The sequence below is a fragment of the Cydia amplana genome, chromosome 16 (genome assembly GCF_948474715.1).
Source record: "Cydia amplana chromosome 16, ilCydAmpl1.1, whole genome shotgun sequence".
Classification (NCBI taxonomy): Eukaryota; Metazoa; Arthropoda; class Insecta; order Lepidoptera; family Tortricidae; genus Cydia; species Cydia amplana.
Genome location: NC_086084.1, coordinates 10,615,351 through 10,634,127, shown reverse-complemented (window position 1 = coordinate 10,634,127; position 18,777 = coordinate 10,615,351). Strand labels below are relative to the sequence as shown.

General features: G+C 38.1%; 1 protein-coding gene across 1 annotated transcript; it reads right to left on the bottom strand.

The window, feature by feature from the left end:
* Positions 1 to 18,525, bottom strand: LOC134654995 (putative glycerol kinase 5). Its single transcript, XM_063510450.1, has 11 exons — positions 18,270 to 18,525; positions 17,765 to 17,858; positions 17,204 to 17,373; positions 15,772 to 15,861; positions 13,305 to 13,419; positions 10,572 to 10,774; positions 8,833 to 9,064; positions 5,348 to 5,442; positions 4,085 to 4,248; positions 2,911 to 3,044; positions 1 to 330 (listed from the first exon to the last, which is right to left on the bottom strand). The coding sequence occupies exons 1-11, from the start codon at positions 18,369 to 18,371 to the stop codon at positions 77 to 79; spliced, it is 1,653 nt and encodes a 550-aa protein (XP_063366520.1). The 5' UTR covers positions 18,372 to 18,525; the 3' UTR covers positions 1 to 76.
* Positions 18,526 to 18,777: the final 252 nt, after the last annotated feature.

Sequence of the window (18,777 nt, the reverse complement as noted above, 5' to 3'; positions counted from 1 at the left end):
CATCAGGGCAAGATATATATCACCTAATAACAGGCAGGCACGCGACGAGCAGCGCCAGCAGGTAGAAAAGCCACCGCTACGTGTACTTACCGTTTCTTCTCGAGGGTACCTTGAAGCTGTTTTGTGGGGTCACTGAACTACTGCTCGAGTCTGAGACTGTGGAGAGACTCTGTTGAGACTTGTTAGCCGTGTACCAACCGCACATGCGTTTCACGGCGTCCTCCCAGCGGGTGAATGTGATGTTGTATGCTTTTTTGACGTGGGGCCGGGGATTGAATACGCAGGCGACCTTGCGCATTGACTTTAGCTCCGCTTTGGATTTCCATATACCTGTAACGAGGTAATCAGTTTATTGACAACAGCGTCTCAATCTTATTGTTATAAGATTGATTGATTTTTTAAAAGTGAAAAAAAAAACGGTTATTTGGTTGTTACCAAATAACCGTTTTCTTTTTCACTTCTAAATGTAGCTGTTCACAAAATCAATATCTGGTGGTTTCAATATTTCTTTAAAAAATATTTAGACAAGATTGTAAGAAGTCGGCGGCGTTACATATTTATATGTACATTTTTGGTCAAATCGTGTTGAAAATCTAAGAGGTGAAAATATCTAATTTCTAACGAATTTGTCAGCTCAGTCAGCACCGTCTTATTTTTTTTTTTTTTTTTAATAATTCTAAACAATATACATTGTGTCGAATAGTAATACATGCATATAATTAGTACATACATTAAACACATTAAAAACTAGGGTCAAATATATCTTATCTCTACCAAGTACATATTCAAAAACGAGGCCTTAAAATAGTTACATACAATTCCCATTAAAATATGTCATACACAATTTCATTGATATAATAATAAAATTTAATACTTCTACAACAATAATAATAATGTCAACAATAGATTAATAGGTAGGTATGACATTTACATTAAAAAAAAACATTAAAATAAATAATAAAATTGGTAACCATTGCAATACTAATTAAAAGATCCATTCACAAATTCATCGATAGAATAAAAACATTTGTCAACAAGAAAAGCCTTTAACTTGCGCTTAAATACTTTGCAGTCGGAGATCTGTTTATACTCTATCGGCAGTTTATTAAAAAGATGAACTGCCTGGTAGCTTGCCGAATGTTGTACAACTTTGAATTTAGGCACTAAACTATTTTTAAGGTCTTTTCTTCTTGTTGCAAGTCTTACAGCTCTGTCGTATTCGCATTCAGTGACCTCCAAATTTTTGACTACACCTGATAGCAGAACTAAAATATAAAGGCAAGGCACAGTCAAGATCTTAAGCTTTCTAAAATGCTCCCTGCATGATTCCCATTGTGGTATTCTGACTATAATTCGGATAGCTCTTTTCTGCATCAAGAAAGCACTTTGCGTATTATATTGATAACTGTTACCCCACAATTTAATACGATATCGTAATTTAGATTCTATGAGGGCATAGTAGACCACCTTAAGCTGTTCAGTCTTCGCTTCCTCCCGTAAGCTTCTCAAAGCAAAACAACCTGAACTAATTGAATTATTCAACTCCTGTAATTGCGGTTTCCAATTAAGATTAGAGTCAATCAAAACGCCCAAGAATTTAACTACTTCTACCTGTTCAACTATTTCTCCATTTATATTTAAAAGTAAGGAATCGGTGCATGTAGGACTAGTATTAAATAAAATCGATTTAGTTTTGCTACTATTTAAGGTGAGATTGTTAACTGTAAACCATATAGAAAATGCATTAAGGGCTCTATTAATTATGTCATTAAGTTTAGCTATGTTATCAGCGGACACTACAGCATTGGTGTCATCAGCAAATAATACCAGCTTCAAATTCGGAAAAGAGTCGTTCATATAATTAATTAAGTCGTTAACAAATAATACAAAAAATATAGGACCCAAAATGGAGCCTTGCGGCACACCTCGTCTTATATCAATCATACGTGATTTATGAACTGTCTCGCAATTATTCTCAATGTGTTTCAACTCTACAAACTGTTTCCTGTTTCTTAAGTACGATTGATATAATTTAAGAGCGTTTCCTCTCACACCATAGTGTTCTAATTTACTCAACAAGATAGAATGGTCAACAGTATCGAAGGCCGCACTTAAGTCCAAAAATATACCTGCTACCTTTTTCCCAGTGTTGAGTTGAAGTACCGTATCTTTAATTAGCTCATCAATAGCTTCACTCGTCCCAACACTCTTACGGTACCCGAACTGCCTTGTGTTTAATATTTGATATCTGTTGATATGATCTAACAATCTGTCTTTTAGTAATTTTTCGAACACTTTAGACAGTGTAGGTAACAATGAAATGGGTCTGTAGTTGTTAGGAATATTAGTTGATCCCTTTTTATGAATTGGCAGTACTCTAGCTATTTTTAGTTGATCAGGAAATGTACACAAATCAAAACATAAATTATAAAAATGAGCTCTCCAATAGGTCAATATTGTCCTTAATAATCCTAATTGGTATGCCGTCATAACCTACAGATGACTTAGACTCCATCATCCTAACCAGGCGAGATATCTCCTGAGGAGTAACTAAGGTATTAGTCATCTCACAAGTTACCCGGGCCACATGTTGATGGAGACACATGACCGCTGTTTGTTGGTCCCCCTTTTTGGTCAAATCCTCCAGCAGGTATGTTTAGAAGCATTTCGTCAGTAAAGTGCGGGTGCCAGACTTTGACCATCATTTGTGACTTTCGTATTGCTTTAAGACAATGGGTCCCATACAGACATTTGATCCTCAAAACAAACCTGATCGACTGTTACCATTCATAAAAAATTGCCTAATACCCTATTGGCTATCTCTATGGGAGGCGGAGTTTAGCTCGCTCGTAAGGATTGAGGTAAAAACATTCTGAACTGGTTCCCGCGAATGTTCCCGATGGTACCTACCTAGTTGTAGGCCTACGACATGCGCGCAGCCTAGAGAGGACATCTCGGTGTGCACGGGCCGCTCTACACGGAGCCCTGTCAGATCCGCCACTAGTTGTGCGATGAAGTCGTTGTTTGACACGCCGCCATCCACTCTGGAAATGTCAAAGTTGGATATTAACTTCAATCACTGACAATCCAACCTCTAGACTGAGCTTAGGCCAATTCTTTCATGAAACCGATGCTGCCAAAAATACGGGGGTGCGGGGGGACGAGGTGAGCGAATCCGATTGGTCCGTTCAAAGACACGGACCAATCACGGCACGGGATTGACTCGAAGATGGAGTAACGCTACCGTATGTGTGGCAGAGGGGGTAGCGCGACTATGCTATGTCTAGAGGTTGGACTGTCTGTGACTTCAATAGACGAGAATATACGCGTTATTGACATATCTAGTGAGGTGAGGTGTTTATCTAGTACTAGCGCCCGCCCCGGCTTCGCACGGATTAACAAATTATACATAAACCTTCCCCTTGACTCTACTTATCTATTAAAAAAAACCGCATCAAAATTCGTTGCGTAGTTTTAAAGATCTAAGCATACATAGGGACAGACAGACAGCGGGAAGCGACTTTGTTTTATACTATGATGAAGTAGAATCTGTACACCTTAGTTAACCTTATAATTTCGGATTGATTACCACTATCGCTGCCACTACACTAGGTGCGCTTTAGTCGTCGAGGGCTTCATGCCGACGAAGGATGCTTCTTTGTATGGGGCTTGAAATCATTATTCTGCTAATGAATTACTGTAATACCTGATAATGTTGAACTGATAGTTGTTCTCCTCGCGCACGCAGTAATACAGCTGCGCTATCCGGAACGCGAGGGACTCCAACACTGCCCTCACTAGGTGCGCTTTAGTCGTCGAGGGCTTCATGCCGACGAAGGATGCTTCTTTGTATGGGGCCTGAAATCATTACTCTGCTAATGAATTACTGTAATACCTGATAATGTTGAACTGGTAGTTGTTCTCCTCGCGCACGCAGTAATACAGCTGCGCTATCCGGAACGCGAGGTATTCTAACACTGCCCTCACTAGGTGCGCTTTAGTCGTCGAGGGCTTCATGCCGACGAAGGATGCTTCTTTGTATGGGGCTTGAAATCATTATTCTGCTAATGAATTACTGTAATACCTGATAATGTTGAACTGATAGTTGTTCTCCTCTCGCACGCAGTAATACAGCTGCGCTATCCGGAACGCGAGGGACTCCAACACTGCCCTGACTAGGTGCGCTTTAGTCGTTGAGGGCTTCATGCCGACGAAGCCCGAAGCCGCTGAGCCGTCGTTGTATGGCGCCTGAAAAAAAAAAAGCTTCAGATCAAAGCCGTATCAGGCGTGGCTCACTCCGCGATTTCGTCGCTTTGCTACAGGTAGCTAAAAGTACATCCGTTTCACACCAATTTTGGTGGCCAGCCATAAGCCGCGCGTGGCGCTGTCGCCACCTAGCGGCCATATCTGTCCTGATCGTAACAGACGCGTTTTATTAGAGAGTGAAGCCGGGTTCACATTTGTCTGTCGTGTTGTGTTGTGATGCATCAGAACGGTATCGGTTTCATACATTTAATATAGTTGCGTTCACATTTCTCTGATGCCGTGTGTTGTGACGGTGTATGAAACCGATACCGTTCTGATGCATCACAACACAACACGACAGACAAATGTGAACCCGGCTTGAGTCTTCTGTACCTAGTACTATTATTTATTCTGTGGCCGTATCCAGACGAGGGCAAATCAACCGATTTGATCAGGAAAATAATTGGCGCCAATCTCATCTAGCGTCTACACGTACACAATTTAATCACCAATTTGCATTCCATAGATACTAACTTCGAAATTGGCATTTTTGTCTCCGCACCTGCTGATTTGATGGGAGAATAAAATTGGCGTTTGCGTCCGCACGGCCTGATTCGATCTGACGATTTCATCAGATTGGCGACAAATTGTCTCGTCTGGACTCCACTTAACACTTTCACTATGACATGGAGTCGAAAGACACCGTGAAAAGTATACTGAATTACGAGTTAAGGCGACCCCACACTAGCGTCTCCCGAGCGTCGGTGTCTAGTCAACTCTAAGGCTGACTAGACTCTGACGCTCAAAAGAAGCTAGTGTGGGTGGCCCTTACATTAAGTTCCGAAACGAAGGTGTTAAAGCGGCGGTGATCAATGGATTGCGATGAGAATGTTATTTTTTCGCAGGTGTATAATTTTGTCTTAGGAAAAGTCCGCGCCAGCAATGTAAGTAGTCAGGGACCTACTATTTATTCGCCCCTTTTAGAAACACAAGATCTACTTCTACATGTTTGTTTCTTGTGCTATAGAGGTAGAATAATTGATCGCTGGATGTTATAATTCTAAGGCTGCCAGAATGTCGATGAGATTATGTTTATTCTTACCCCCAATCCACTGAATGCTGGAATAAAGTAGACTCCATCAGTGTCTGGAACCGATTCAGCAATGCTTGCCGAGTCTTGAGGGTTGTCAAAAAGACCTGGAAATAAAATATCGAATAATTTGGTCGCCGTACATCTAAAGAAATAATAATACAATAAAAAAATATATGTCGTCAGAACGGGGTGAAGTAGCATCAAATTTAAACAATCAATATTTCATTTGAAAACATTTGTGAAATCAAATTATACACAGCGAGTGAAACTTATGCGAAAGGCAAATGCTTTGCGAAATTACGGCGTTAAAATAAAAATAAGCAACATGTTTGTACAATAAGAAATGAATCACGCCACGCGTATTACTCGCTTTTTGAACTTTGTTTGATAAACAAGCTTCATGTAGTGGACTGTTTTGGTGCGTTGGTACGAGATCGCATGCTAACTAGTGCCCACGCCAATTACTGGGATTAGTTGCCAAGCGGACCTCAGGCTCCCATGAGCCGTGGCAAAATGCCGGGACAACGCGAGGAAGATGATGGTACGAGATCGCATGCTACATTGTTCAGTAAACGTATTACTTACAGTTCGAAATTATGTTCAAGAAAGTTTACGATGATGTAACGAATAATATAAGGTCAATGTGGCTAATTCCGTCATAGGAACTATTCCGTCCATTTGCGTTTTTCTCGAACAACGAACAAAATTGATAAATTCATCGTTTCAGCAATCAAAAGCTAATGGGTTTTTGTCCTACGATTGAAAATCAAAGAAATACATATACGCTCGTGGACGGAATAATATTAGCTCCTATGACGGAATTAGCCACTTTGACCTTAGTTTGTATTGCATTAGATAGCTAATTACGACTGGTATCTGAAAAGTAGGTTAGACCAGTCTTAGTTCATTGATCGGACCTGCGATTTGCATCGACTTAATATTTCCCCTGTAGATAATTAGGAAAAGCGATTAACTTCATACGGCCATCCTGACTATTCCACGTCCTCATGTCAAATAGCCTACAAGACCTCAAAGCTATACAGAATTTAGTGTCCGACCGAAGATTCGGTTTCGGTTTCGGCCAAAAAACGGCCGTACCTTTCGGCCGGGCCGAAATTTAAGAAATGGTACCTCGTACTATGAAACTAAACTATGTGACAAAGACCAAAATTTGGGGAGCGAGTAGGATAACAATATTTATGTATACAGTGGTATACAGAAATTAATTGGTTTACCTATTAGAAAACACAATTCCCCTAATGAGGGCGCCACTGGACGGTCGACGCACTCTTAATATGTGTATAAAAGCGGTTTAGTAACATTTTTTCAACGATTTTAATAAGTCTACACAAGTTTCGGTTTCGGCCGAAACTAGAACCGAGCCAGAGCCGAACCTTCGGTTTCGGTTTCGGCAAAAAAACATGTTTCGGTCGGACACTAAGAATTCCACATGACCAGTTACTTACCTAAGTTCTCAGCCCACTTGATAATAGAGGCAGTATCGTTGTTTGAGCCCTCAGCAGAGTACACCAGCTCGCCCCCCAGTCTCCAGCCCACGATGGGGTAGAGACCGGCCACGTTGGCGTGGGGCACGGAACCCGTGTTTATGTTGAAAAACGTGCCCGTGCTAAACTACACAGAACTCCACATGGCCAGTAACTTACCTAAGTTCTCAGCCCACTTGATAATAGAGGCAGTGTCGTTGTTGGAGCCCTCAGCAGAGTACACCAGCTCGCCCCCCAGCCTCCAGCCCACGATGGGGTAGAGACCGGCCACGTTGGCGTGGGGCACGGAACCCGTGTTTATGTTGAAGAACGTGCCCGTGCTAAACTACACAGAACTCCACATGGCCAGTTACTTACCTAAGTTCTGAACCCACTTGATGATAGAGGCAGTGTCGTTGTTGGAGCCCTCAGCAGAGTACACCAGCTCGCCCCCCAGCCTCCAGCCCACGATGGGGTACAGGCCGGCCACGTTGGCGTGGGGCACGGAACCCGTGTTTATGTTGAAGAAGGTGCCCGTGCTAAACTACACAGAACTCCACATGGCCAGTAACTTACCTAAGTTCTGAGCCCACTTGATGATAGAGGCAGTGTCGTTGTTAGAGCCCTCAGCAGAGTACACCAGCTCGCTCCCCAGCCTCCAGCCCACGATGGGGTACAGGTAGGGCTTGCAATTCGAATATTCGAATTTGTCGAATATTCGACCTGTTTTGATATTCGAATATTCGGCCGCTCAGGTTTCGAATATTCGAATATTTTTTATTACTATAAAAAAATCTATGTCGTCCGCTGTAGTTACAGTTTCTGTGTGTTTTACGGGTATTTACAGTGAATGAGGAACGGTAGGTACCCAAATACGAAGGAAATAATATTTTTACTGTATTCCTCTCGATAGACTTTGTGAATACAGTGAAACCTAACTCAATTTAAAAGAAAACGAAATCAAAAAGTATGTTATTTTTACGGTGCGTAAGTTTTAAGTTAAAGGGTCATTCTGTTTATTCAGTACAAGCGTACGTTAAGCGAATTTTTGAAGTCTAAACCTTGCCACTTATCGCAATTCTCAAATTTAATCATACCAAACCTGCCCAACTTGGTAATCTAACCATGCACCTTTAGCTGACGAATAATCCACCCAGTACTCAACTAACTTTTTCCCTTAAATATTCCAATATTATATAATTAGCCGACCATTAGGAATAATAACTTGCCAAAACAAATAAAGTCAATAAAGATTCAAAATACAATGAAATTAAAGGCCTTTTTACAGGCCTCTGAGTGATTACAAGTTAATTTAAATCGGAAAATAATTACCTACAAAAAAAAATATCTTACATACCTAGGTGTTTGGATGGTTAAAGTTATATTATTTCACGCAACGACGCATTTATAATAAGTTTTATCTAGAAATATTAAATACGTCTAATTTTGGCGTTTTACTTGTTTTTATAAATGTGGGCATCTTATAAATAGTAGGATGATAAAATCTAGTCAATATAGTGGATTTCTGCCAAATATCCTTAGTTTTAGCAATATATGAAAAAAGCTTTTGAATAAAACGATAATAAACCGATTTCTCGTTTCTTTTCTTATTTTTTATAATATTCGAATAATTATTCGAATATTCGAATACGTCGTCAGAAAAAGTCGAATATTCGAATATCTGAAAGTTTCGAATATTTGCAAGCCCTAGGTACAGGCCGGCCACGTTGGCGTGGGGCACGGAACCCGTGTTTATGTTGAAGAAGGTGCCCGTGCTAAACTACACAGAATTCCACATGGCCAGTAACTTACCTAAGTTCTGAGCCCACTTGATGATAGAGGCAGTGTCGTTGTTAGAGCCCTCAGCAGAGTACACCAGCTCGCTCCCCAGCCTCCAGCCCACGATGGGGTACAGGCCGGCCACGTTGGCGTGGGGCACGGAACCCGTGTTTATGTTGAAGAACGTGCCCGTGCTAAACTACACAGAACTCCACATGGCCAGTAACTTACCTAAGTTCTGAGCCCACTTGATGATAGAGGCAGTGTCGTTGTTAGAGCCCTCAGCAGAGTACACCAGCTCGCTCCCCAGCCTCCAGCCCACGATGGGGTACAGGCCGGCCACGTTGGCGTGGGGCACGGAACCCGTGTTTATGTTGAAGAACGTGCCCGTGCCCATGGTGAGTTTCACGTCGCCGACTCCAAAGCAGCAGGAACCCCACATGGATGCTGTCTGGTCGGCCATCTGTAGAAAGTTTAAGACATCCTTAACCTTCAAATCAAGGGTGAACAGGCATTCTGGGCAGGCTCGCTCCATCGTAGGCCACGTCTTCGCCTCGCCTAGTCTGTGGCCATGAGTAAGCCCATTTATAATATAAAAAAAAAGTTTAAGACTTAGAGTCAGTTGCACCAAACTGTTTGTCATCGTTAGACTTCGCCAGATTTTATTGTATGGAAAGTTTTATAGTGAACCGCTGCGGCGCTCCGGGTGACGTTGATCAGTCTGTCAAGTGCGGATGGTGCAACTGATTTAGAAAATCTACGATTTAGTCTGGGAAATTTGGTACTTACATATAGCTTCAAACGGACTCTCAGTTCTAGGGCAGTAGATGAATGCAATTATTTTGTTTTATACGTTAGGATGAGAGGACCAAAGGGTCCAATGTTCATTACCAGTTTAAATAATGATTTGAAGTGGGTATGAAAATTAACAAAAACATTTCAGTTTTTTTTCTAAAAACACGGTTTTTAACGAGTTAAGAAAGAATCTTCTTCTTAGACTTTCTACCCCTTCTAAATTAGGAGATTCTGATACCTGTATTCTTATCTTATCTTATACCTTTAAACTCTTGTATATTTATTTATTATTTATTTATTTATATGTATATAGGTATATTTTGAGGATCTCAGAAACGGCTCTAACGATTTCGATGAAATTTGCTACATGGGGGTTTTCGGGGACGAAAAATCGATCTAGCTAGGTCTTATCTCTAGAAAAACGCGCATTTTTGAGTTTTAATATGTTTTCCGAGCAAGCTCGGTCTCTCAGATACATTACACGAGTTATAAGGGTCGAGGAGAGAGCCAGATATTCGTAGGTACAGATATATATGTTTACTCGTTTACTCACGAAGGTACTCGTCCCGCCAATCTGTATTCATTATTCAAATTAGTGCGGAACGACAAGGCGAGGAATCGAGGGCGTCCTCGTGAGTAAATAGATTTGTAAGTGATACAAGCCCCATCCATGTGTAGGTATAGGTACAGTCAACGTCAAATACACGGCGGGGACAACCTAGGTAACCAAATATATTGCAATATATCCTTAGCCCTAATTATAGGTGTGTATACATTTGGCCATTTTGGCTGTCGCTATTTCAAGTTGTCTGTACTTCAATTATATACAACTTTTAGATAAAGTATACCTACTTAGAACAGCATACGACGAAGTTGTAATATGGGTTATGTAAGGTTTACTGTAATTATGTTGCCGTGTGTGACCGTCATTTAAGTGGCTATAAATAGTACTTTAGCCTCACGTAGCCGTACGTATAGGTATAGATTATTAAAAACCGGACAAGTGCGAGTCGGACTAGCTCACCGACGGTTCCGTACTTTTTAGTAATTTAAAAATAAAACTAATAAGGATTACGAATTGTCATTCAACGTATCGATCATACTAGGCAGCACGCTCATCAGATTTTTTAATGACTACTCCTAACCAACGCTATACCAATTTAAACTATACTTACACAACTTATGATAGGTATCGCATGCCCCCATATATCAGGCGTAGTGGTCCCGAAGTGCTTGCCCGCCGTGTCCACTATGGTGGGTAGCACAGAACGCGGTATCTTGAAGAGAGACAGCGCCCAACCGCCCCATTCCATGCAGAAAGGGTCGAAGAAACCAGTGGCTGATGCTGATGACACGTCTGACACGTGAATTTTGCCTCCTGTTGCAGAATAATAGTACTTATGTGTAGGTAACTGCTAGACCAACCTTTAAATAGATTAAAAAATAAATAAAATAAAAATCGAAGAAGCGAACATCCATAAACAATAGGTACACACTCTGCAACAAAGAGCTGACTCGTGTTAACCAGATCCGTGACCTCGGCGTAATTATCGACTCAAAACTCACCTTCGTACCACACATAGATAACATATTAACTAAATCTTTTAAGCAATTGGGATTTATATTACGAGTAGGAAAGCCTTTTAATAGATTGTCAACTTATAAAGTATTATTTAACACTTATGTCCGCAGTAGGTTAGAATTTGCTAGCGCCGTTTGGAATCCACTTTACAAAATTCACATTGATAAAATAGAGAAGGTACAGAGAAAGTTTGTCAAGGCAATTGACTATCGCACTGGACATAAATACATAGACTATACCACCTCCATGAAAAGACAAAATACTACTTTATTGAGTTCTCGTCGCGAACGTATTGATGTCTTGATCCTCTACAAAATTATTAATAACATCATCGATGCCCCTTCGTTAATACACTCTCTTTCTTTTAGAGTACCCCGGCGTTGTGAGCGAGCTTGTAGAAAAAAACCCCTCTTTCATATCCCCCGTAGTCGTACTTCATATGCAAAACACGGTTTCATTAGGAGAGCGCGCAGGCTTTATGATGAAAAGTTTCAAAATGTAGATATTTTTCATGAAACACTATCTAATTTCAAACGATTATCTTTACAATGTATTCAACAGGCATTATAATTGTTATCTTTCAAGTTTTCTGGCACTGTTCATTAATACACCGTTTAAGTATGTTTGATTTATATAGATAATTCATAATTCTTATGTATTTTCATATTTTAATGTTCAGGTTTATATAATCCAATTAAGGAAACTGTAAGTCTACAATATTACTAAATGCAATTGTATCCAATGTAGCAATACGAGACTGTTTGTTTCTAAATAAATAAATAAAATAAATAAAAAATAAAATTCATTTATTACAAGCTACAATCAGTTGTAAACAGTTGTCTTATTGATACATCACAAGGTCATTCCTAAAAATACTGTACAAAAAAATATACAAAAAGTAACCAGAATTAAAAGATTAAGTTGGCCTGTAAGAGCTGTCGCAAATTGATTGAAGTGATTTCAGATAATTATCTAGTTATGAGACAACTACAACTCGGAGAGGAGAATAGAAGATTTATTCATAAAAATACACACATCATCAGATCGTGACCTGATGAAAATGGGACCAAAGTACTGAGAAATAATTATATTCTTACAAACAAAATAGAATTTTCCAAATCAGCCCAGCTGTCTTTGAGAAAGCAGAGAACAATAGTTATATCACACACACACACGCACGAAGTTCCTAGTCATACTTCGAAATATTGCAGGCGTTCAAAAATGCAAACTTGAATAAAAGTTAGCATTATGAAACGTGGGTAAATTATTTTGGTAACGATTGTTGGATTTTGTCAAGGATTTTTACTTGATCTTGACCTAAGGGAAATGAATAGGTACGATTTCTAAACGTACAACAAGAAACAGACAATGTAATTTAATGATCATACCATTTAGTTTCCTAATGATAGTGTTAACATTGTAAGTAAGGTCAATGTGGCTTATTCCGTCCACGAGCGTATATTTCTTTGATTTTCAATCGTAGGAAAAATCCATTTGTTTTTGATTGCTGAATCTAAAAGGAATCGCTGCTTATCGATGAAATTATCACTTTTGTTCGTTGTTCGAGAAAAACGCTAGTAGACGGAATAGACCCTATGATGGAATTAGCCACACTGTTAGGTATATTTTAAAAGTTAAAATTGCCTAAAGCAATTTCTGCCAGTGTTATACCAACACGCACAAGTTGAAAATACTTTTATTTATTAATTTTACTAAACAAACTATTACTTTTGAAATGCAGATTTTAATCGACATTCACTCAAGGGCAAGTTAGCGTTGAATCGGAGAACGCGTAACAAACTATCGTAAAGGCATTAATTATAACAAGCAAAACCAGTATTTCGAATGGTGTCGCTGTCACGGTAAAAGTTCGTGGAAGATTTTACGTCAGACACGCAAGTTTGGAGGAAATAGTTATGTATGTATATACAAACCTCGTTTTCAATGGTACAATAAATTTAAAAAAAGATTGGCTACACATCAGTTTATACCTATTGGTTTATTTTGATTTAAAATAAGTTTAGGAATAGGTAATTAAGGTTTTTTTTAAACGACTTTGGGAAGTAGAGTCGAATTTAGAGATGTAATTTATTTATACACTAGTGACCCGCCGTGGCTTCGCACGGGTTAACAAATTATACATAAACCTTCCTCTTGAATCACTCTATCTATTTAAAAAAAACCGCATCAAAATCCGTTGCGTAGTTTTAAAGATCTAAGCATACATAAGGACAGACAGATAGACAGCGGGAAGCGACTTTGTTTTATACTAATGTAGTGATATATATACCTATTTATTTACCTACACAAAATGTTAAAAATTTACCTGTAAGTTTGTGCAACAGCCACGTGTCCAGTGTCCCGAACATGACGTCATCCCTTTTCGCAGCTTCTTTCAGCGGCGCGATGTTTTGTAACGCCCAGCTTAGCCTTAACGTAGTCTAAAAAACAACCATATTTATATCTGAATCTGAAGTTACGAGGCCTGTGACTGATAAGAGTGATTAGCCTAATAATTTAAAATAGTAATGGTGTAAAATTGATTGAGCATGATTAGATACAATCAAATTCCTATTTGAAAAATCATAATTGACCGAACGTCTGAACCGAACTCGGATCATAATAGGTTTATTGCCGATTCAGCTCTTGGAAATTTTTCAAAAATAGCAATGGTACGGGGTTTCCCGAAGTCCAGTTCAGTTCAGTAATAAAATAAAATACTTGATTGTCTCGGCGTTTTTTTTTTGTTTAATGTACATACTACACGTGTATGCCGGTATTGCCGGTTTTTAGATATTATCAATACTAGATTCCACACAACTATTTTATTTACATACTAGACGAAGTCAACAGATATCAATATCACACGCCTGTGTGAAAAATAATGGAGATGGTTTCCAGTTTGAAAATTATCATAATGTAAGTATTAATAATCCAGGATATCAATTTCCTAATGGAAAATAGAAATCATCCACATTAATTAAAAAAAAATGTAAAAAACGTGTAAGTAATTGGTAAGTAAAAGAAAAACATTCCTTAAAATGTTTTGTCAACGTGTTTTTGGGCCAGCCTTTAGTAAGTCGATAAACGTAAGATGTAAGGCGTATATATACCTAGTGGTTTATTGATATACGAATGTGGTATTAATGTCAGACCGCCTGGGCACACTTTACATGCACCTAACTACCTAGTGTCCCTAACAAAGGCACTGAGCCAGATTCGATTACAATACGGGTCACAACGATCATTGTTGCATTTCTCACGTTGCATACTCGTAAGCGACTGTGAAATGATCCCGCGCAGTTCTAGTGTTACGGCCCGAGATACACTTGTAAGTTTTACTTACGTAAGTAGGGACAAAACTATTTGTTAGAATGAGATAACGATATTCATCTCTCATTCTGTAGTATAGCTCTGTCCCTACTTACGTAAGTAAAACTTACAAGTGTATCTTGTGCCTTGGAGCTTGTGGAGCATTGGTCAGTGTCGTTTTCAAACGCTACTTTACTGAGTTGAAAAAAGGTTTTTGTTCGGACAATATGATATCTCTTGGTTTAACCTGTATTCCTAATACTATACCCTAGCCTAGCAAGCCAGCTTTGTCAGTAGAAAAAGGCGGGAAATTTTAAAAAAAGTAGACGAGAAGGATCGATCTCCCATACTAATTTTACTTATCTTATATTTCAATAAAATGTATTTTGTACTAAGTTTCAAGTTCCTAGCTTAAAATAAAACTTGTAGGTAGAGGTACACTTTCATCCTCTAATTTACCCCCTTAGGACTAGATTTTGTCAAAATCACTTCTTATTTCTTCAGTTTTTATAGTAGGTACCTATGCAAATTCATAAGAGCGCGTCATCTATTCTTGCGCGCTTCGCTAAAATACTTAGGTACTATTAAAACAAAATACATAGGTAGATACAAAAAATCTTTTTCAAATACGTTCGTACCTATGCAGAATAATGGAGTGTAATAGGTACATAATATTTAAGTATCTGAACAAAGGCATAGAGAAATAAGTAAGACAAGAGTGCTCACTCCATACATCAGTTCAGACTATTAATTTCAGTGTCTACATCTAGCATCGAGTAGCGGAACTATCAGTACTGCTACTTGACAATAGATGTAGCACCGACCGGAAAGTCTTATGCTGTTGAGATAAGACTTTCCGGTCGGTGCTACATCTATTGTCAAGTAGCAGTACTGATAGTTCCGCTACTCGATGCTAGATGCTAATAGTATTTTTGGTACTAAAACTGATGTATGGAGTGAGCACTCTATGTATTTTTTTCTCTATGACAAAGGTGAAAAAGGTTGTATACAATTTACGAACATTAACATACACATGAATGCATAAACAATGTTAATGTTTACAATTTTGCACCTTAGCCCTTTGCAATAAAGAGAAAAATGTATACATATTTTTGACGTCCTCAGTGATGCCCTTTCAATGAACCTTGCGCTTGCGGTCACAACAAAACAACTTATAATTATTATTTAATAACTATCGAAGTATACATTTTTTCATTGTTCGATTATCAGTCTTAACTCCTTGAGTTATAGTGCAGTTTAGAATGGGACCTTCAATTGACTTTATCAATACTAAGATAATTTATGTCCTAAACAAGACAGGATACTTTATAAACCTAAATAGATATCATACACTAAAGAAAAGTGACCAGGTCCAAGACCGGTATCAGTCATTATTTTTCCGACATTTCCTTCATTTCATAATTTGTGTTTTCGCTACTTTGGTCGAGTAGGTACTAAAATTAATTTTGAAAAGTACTTACCTGTGTGTTCATGAATTTAAGGACACTTCCGGCACGGAACTTTTGACTCCTCATTATTAAATACAAGACGTATGCGCCCGCCTTGAATAGCTGAAAAAAAACGTGTTATTAGATATAGCATAGTATGTACACATATTTTTATAGTTTGAGGCGCGTCCAGACCTAGCGAGCACGTTACGAATGCTGTTTGCGTAGGATTAGCAGATATGATTACAATTTAGATCTTCTGTACTTAGCAGTAAGTTTGATATTAGAATGGACAAAGATTTTAAGAGTCCGTAACAGTTAACTTGAACCATACGTTGTTTAAAAAAATGCCCAAAAACATTTCAGGAGATTCTTGGCATTAGGCTACTTGTCAATCTTGTCATGCTTTAATGAACTTTATACCAATACAATTTAGATTCAATTTGGTTTGTTTCGCCCAGCACTTGGTTTCGCCACAAACTAAATATAGACGGCAACAATTGATAAACATCTGGATGATGACCATATTTAATTCATTAGGACAAGTTCCTAGTGTTTATTTTTGTCGAAAGATGTTACAAAGTAAGCACAATGTATTTTAATAAACGTGTCATGTAATGCAATTAGAACCTTAACACCTTGACATAGAGTTCAAAGTCAGTGAGAAGGCCGCAAACGTACTGTCATGCTATTTACTGTTTAATATGCAAATTATAATGGGGTTCCAACTAGGGAACAAATCAAATTATTTTATGAAATTCTCGTCACACTCATTGTGAGAAAACTATGTGCTCCCATTATACAGGATGGATTTTCTTATTGGGTCACTGAGAGCAGCTACCAGATCCCGTGCTGCTACGCGAAAATGGTCTTAGAAGACCTTCCATCAATTTCAAATTAATGAAGATTGGTGTTACAAATTGTATGCGAAAAGTTATCCTCGATTTTTCCCATACAAGCTTTTGATCCCGGATAGGAATGGGATCAATTGCCATCAAAAAAAAGTTTGCCATAAATGACCTTTTTCTCGCACCCTGTATGTTTTTTCCAAAATCTGTAAAAGCCAATCTTCATTAATTTGATATTGAGGTAAGGTCTTTTAAGACCATTTTCGCATAGCAGCACAGGATCTGCTAGCTGGCGTAGCTGCTCTCAGTGACCCAATAAGAAAATCCATGCTGTATAAAAATAATATTCATGTATTTAAAATCATATTAATCTATTTATATTATAAATAATAACCGGGTAACCTCTACAACTCCACAACAACAGAATAGTAAGTTCCAATAGGAATCCAATTCAATACAATTTCGCACAGTACCTTCCTAGTAAGAAAAAAGAAAGAGGCAGAAAGAGAGAGGGAGAGGCGACAGAGGTATGTCAGGATCGTAGCAATTGCAAATCCGTGGTCTCTGCCTACCCCTCCGGGAAATAGGCGTGATTATATGTATGTGTATGTATGTACCTTCCAAGTATAAGATTCATTCCATTGGTTGACCAGTTTGTCGGCTCTGAGATCCTTCCACGTGATGAATCTATGGAACGGTTTGCCTGTCTCTCGTGACCAATTGATGAATGTGCTTCTCTGTGTGGATATGCCCATTGCCGTGATTTGTGCTGCCGATAGTTTCGCATCTACAAATACACTTTTCAATTATATAGGATGACAATGAACATTTTTACACACTCGACTTTTATATGGTGTGTGTAACCCAAAGTGCACAAACCCAATAAATTACTTAGTTTTTATTTCGCAATCAGTATTACAAAATTTTGGGTAAATTTGTGTAATGATAAAAAAAAACACTTACTGAAATTAAAACATTATGGCTAAACAGAAGTTTTATTTTTTTAATACCAAGACAAAAAAAAAATGTCTCCTTTTAGAATGTGATGCTTATTATGGTTTTTAGTAGACCAACACTATTTCTGAAATTCTGATAGATGTAATAGTTGTCTGAAATGCTCCAAAAAATCCAAGACAGTGATACATTCACTGATGTTTTGAAGAACTATTAAATATTACCTTTGATTGAAATTAACACAACTTGTACTACTGATTTCCATAGCTCCTCAGGATCAATTTCCACAAACCCGGGACTTGGATAGTGTAATTTGACCTGCAAGACGAAATATTGTTACTACCTAGTAGATTTTTCTTTTCATAATAGCTGCCCATTCTCGGGACTAATGCATTCAAAATTACTAGTTCAATCAATATTCAATAAGCCAATTATTATCTGATAAAACTTGTTTGACTGCACAAACTCAATAAATTTGTCATCTTGGCAATTTATTTACAATGTAACGAAGGAATTAAAAGTATCAAATCTATTACATTTGTAAACAAGGCGATTTATATGTTGTTAATAAAACTTGAGTAGAACTATTAAAATTAGATTGTTTATTTTATTTGAAACAATGTCACCTTTTATATGGAAGTAACTGCTTATAGAAACTTGGGACTTTTAAATGATAAGACTATCTGCCTTGTTCATTTGCCTGCTTTAATATAAAAACTCAAAACATACCTGGTCAACAGCACTTCCTACTGTTTCGGCTTTAGAATTATATATAAAAGAACGTATCGTAGTAGTTCCTATATCTAGTGTTAGTATGTATTTTTCCGCCATTATTATTTCGCTGCGGTCTAAGCGTTTAATATTTTAGTAACACTGTATCTTTAATTTTGTATTATTACAAAGATAATGAATTAATCTGCATAATTTATTTTTCGTAACACGCGATGTCAATACATGTCAGTCCGCATGTCAACATGACGTATGACTGGATGACTGACAGACACTACAGACAGAAGAGAACAAAACAAAACGAAACTGCAACAAACAAAGGTAACAAATTTTAAGTGAAATAGAATAATATTAAGAACTTATTTGCAAAATAACAAGAGTATTCAATTTGCATTTAAATTTATTTAATTGGTAGCTGTTTAATTATTACAACCAAAGTTATAGTTGGTCAAACCAATTTGTCAGTAAAGAAGAATCAAAAAAATTATACTCATCCTTTTCTTTTGTG

Bases quoted from the DNA above. Each gene is read 5' to 3' on its own strand.
- LOC134654995 (XM_063510450.1), bottom strand. From the start codon at position 18,371: ATGGCGGAAAAATACATACTAACACTAGATATAGGAACTACTACGATA. The intron at 17,859-18,269 runs GTATGTTTTGAG...TTCGTCTTGCAG, and splicing joins TAGGAAGTGCTGTTGACCAG to GTCAAATTACACTATCCAAG. The intron at 3,045-4,084 runs GTATTACAGTAA...TGACATTTCCAG, and splicing joins TATCAGTTCAACATTATCAG to AGTGGATGGCGGCGTGTCAA.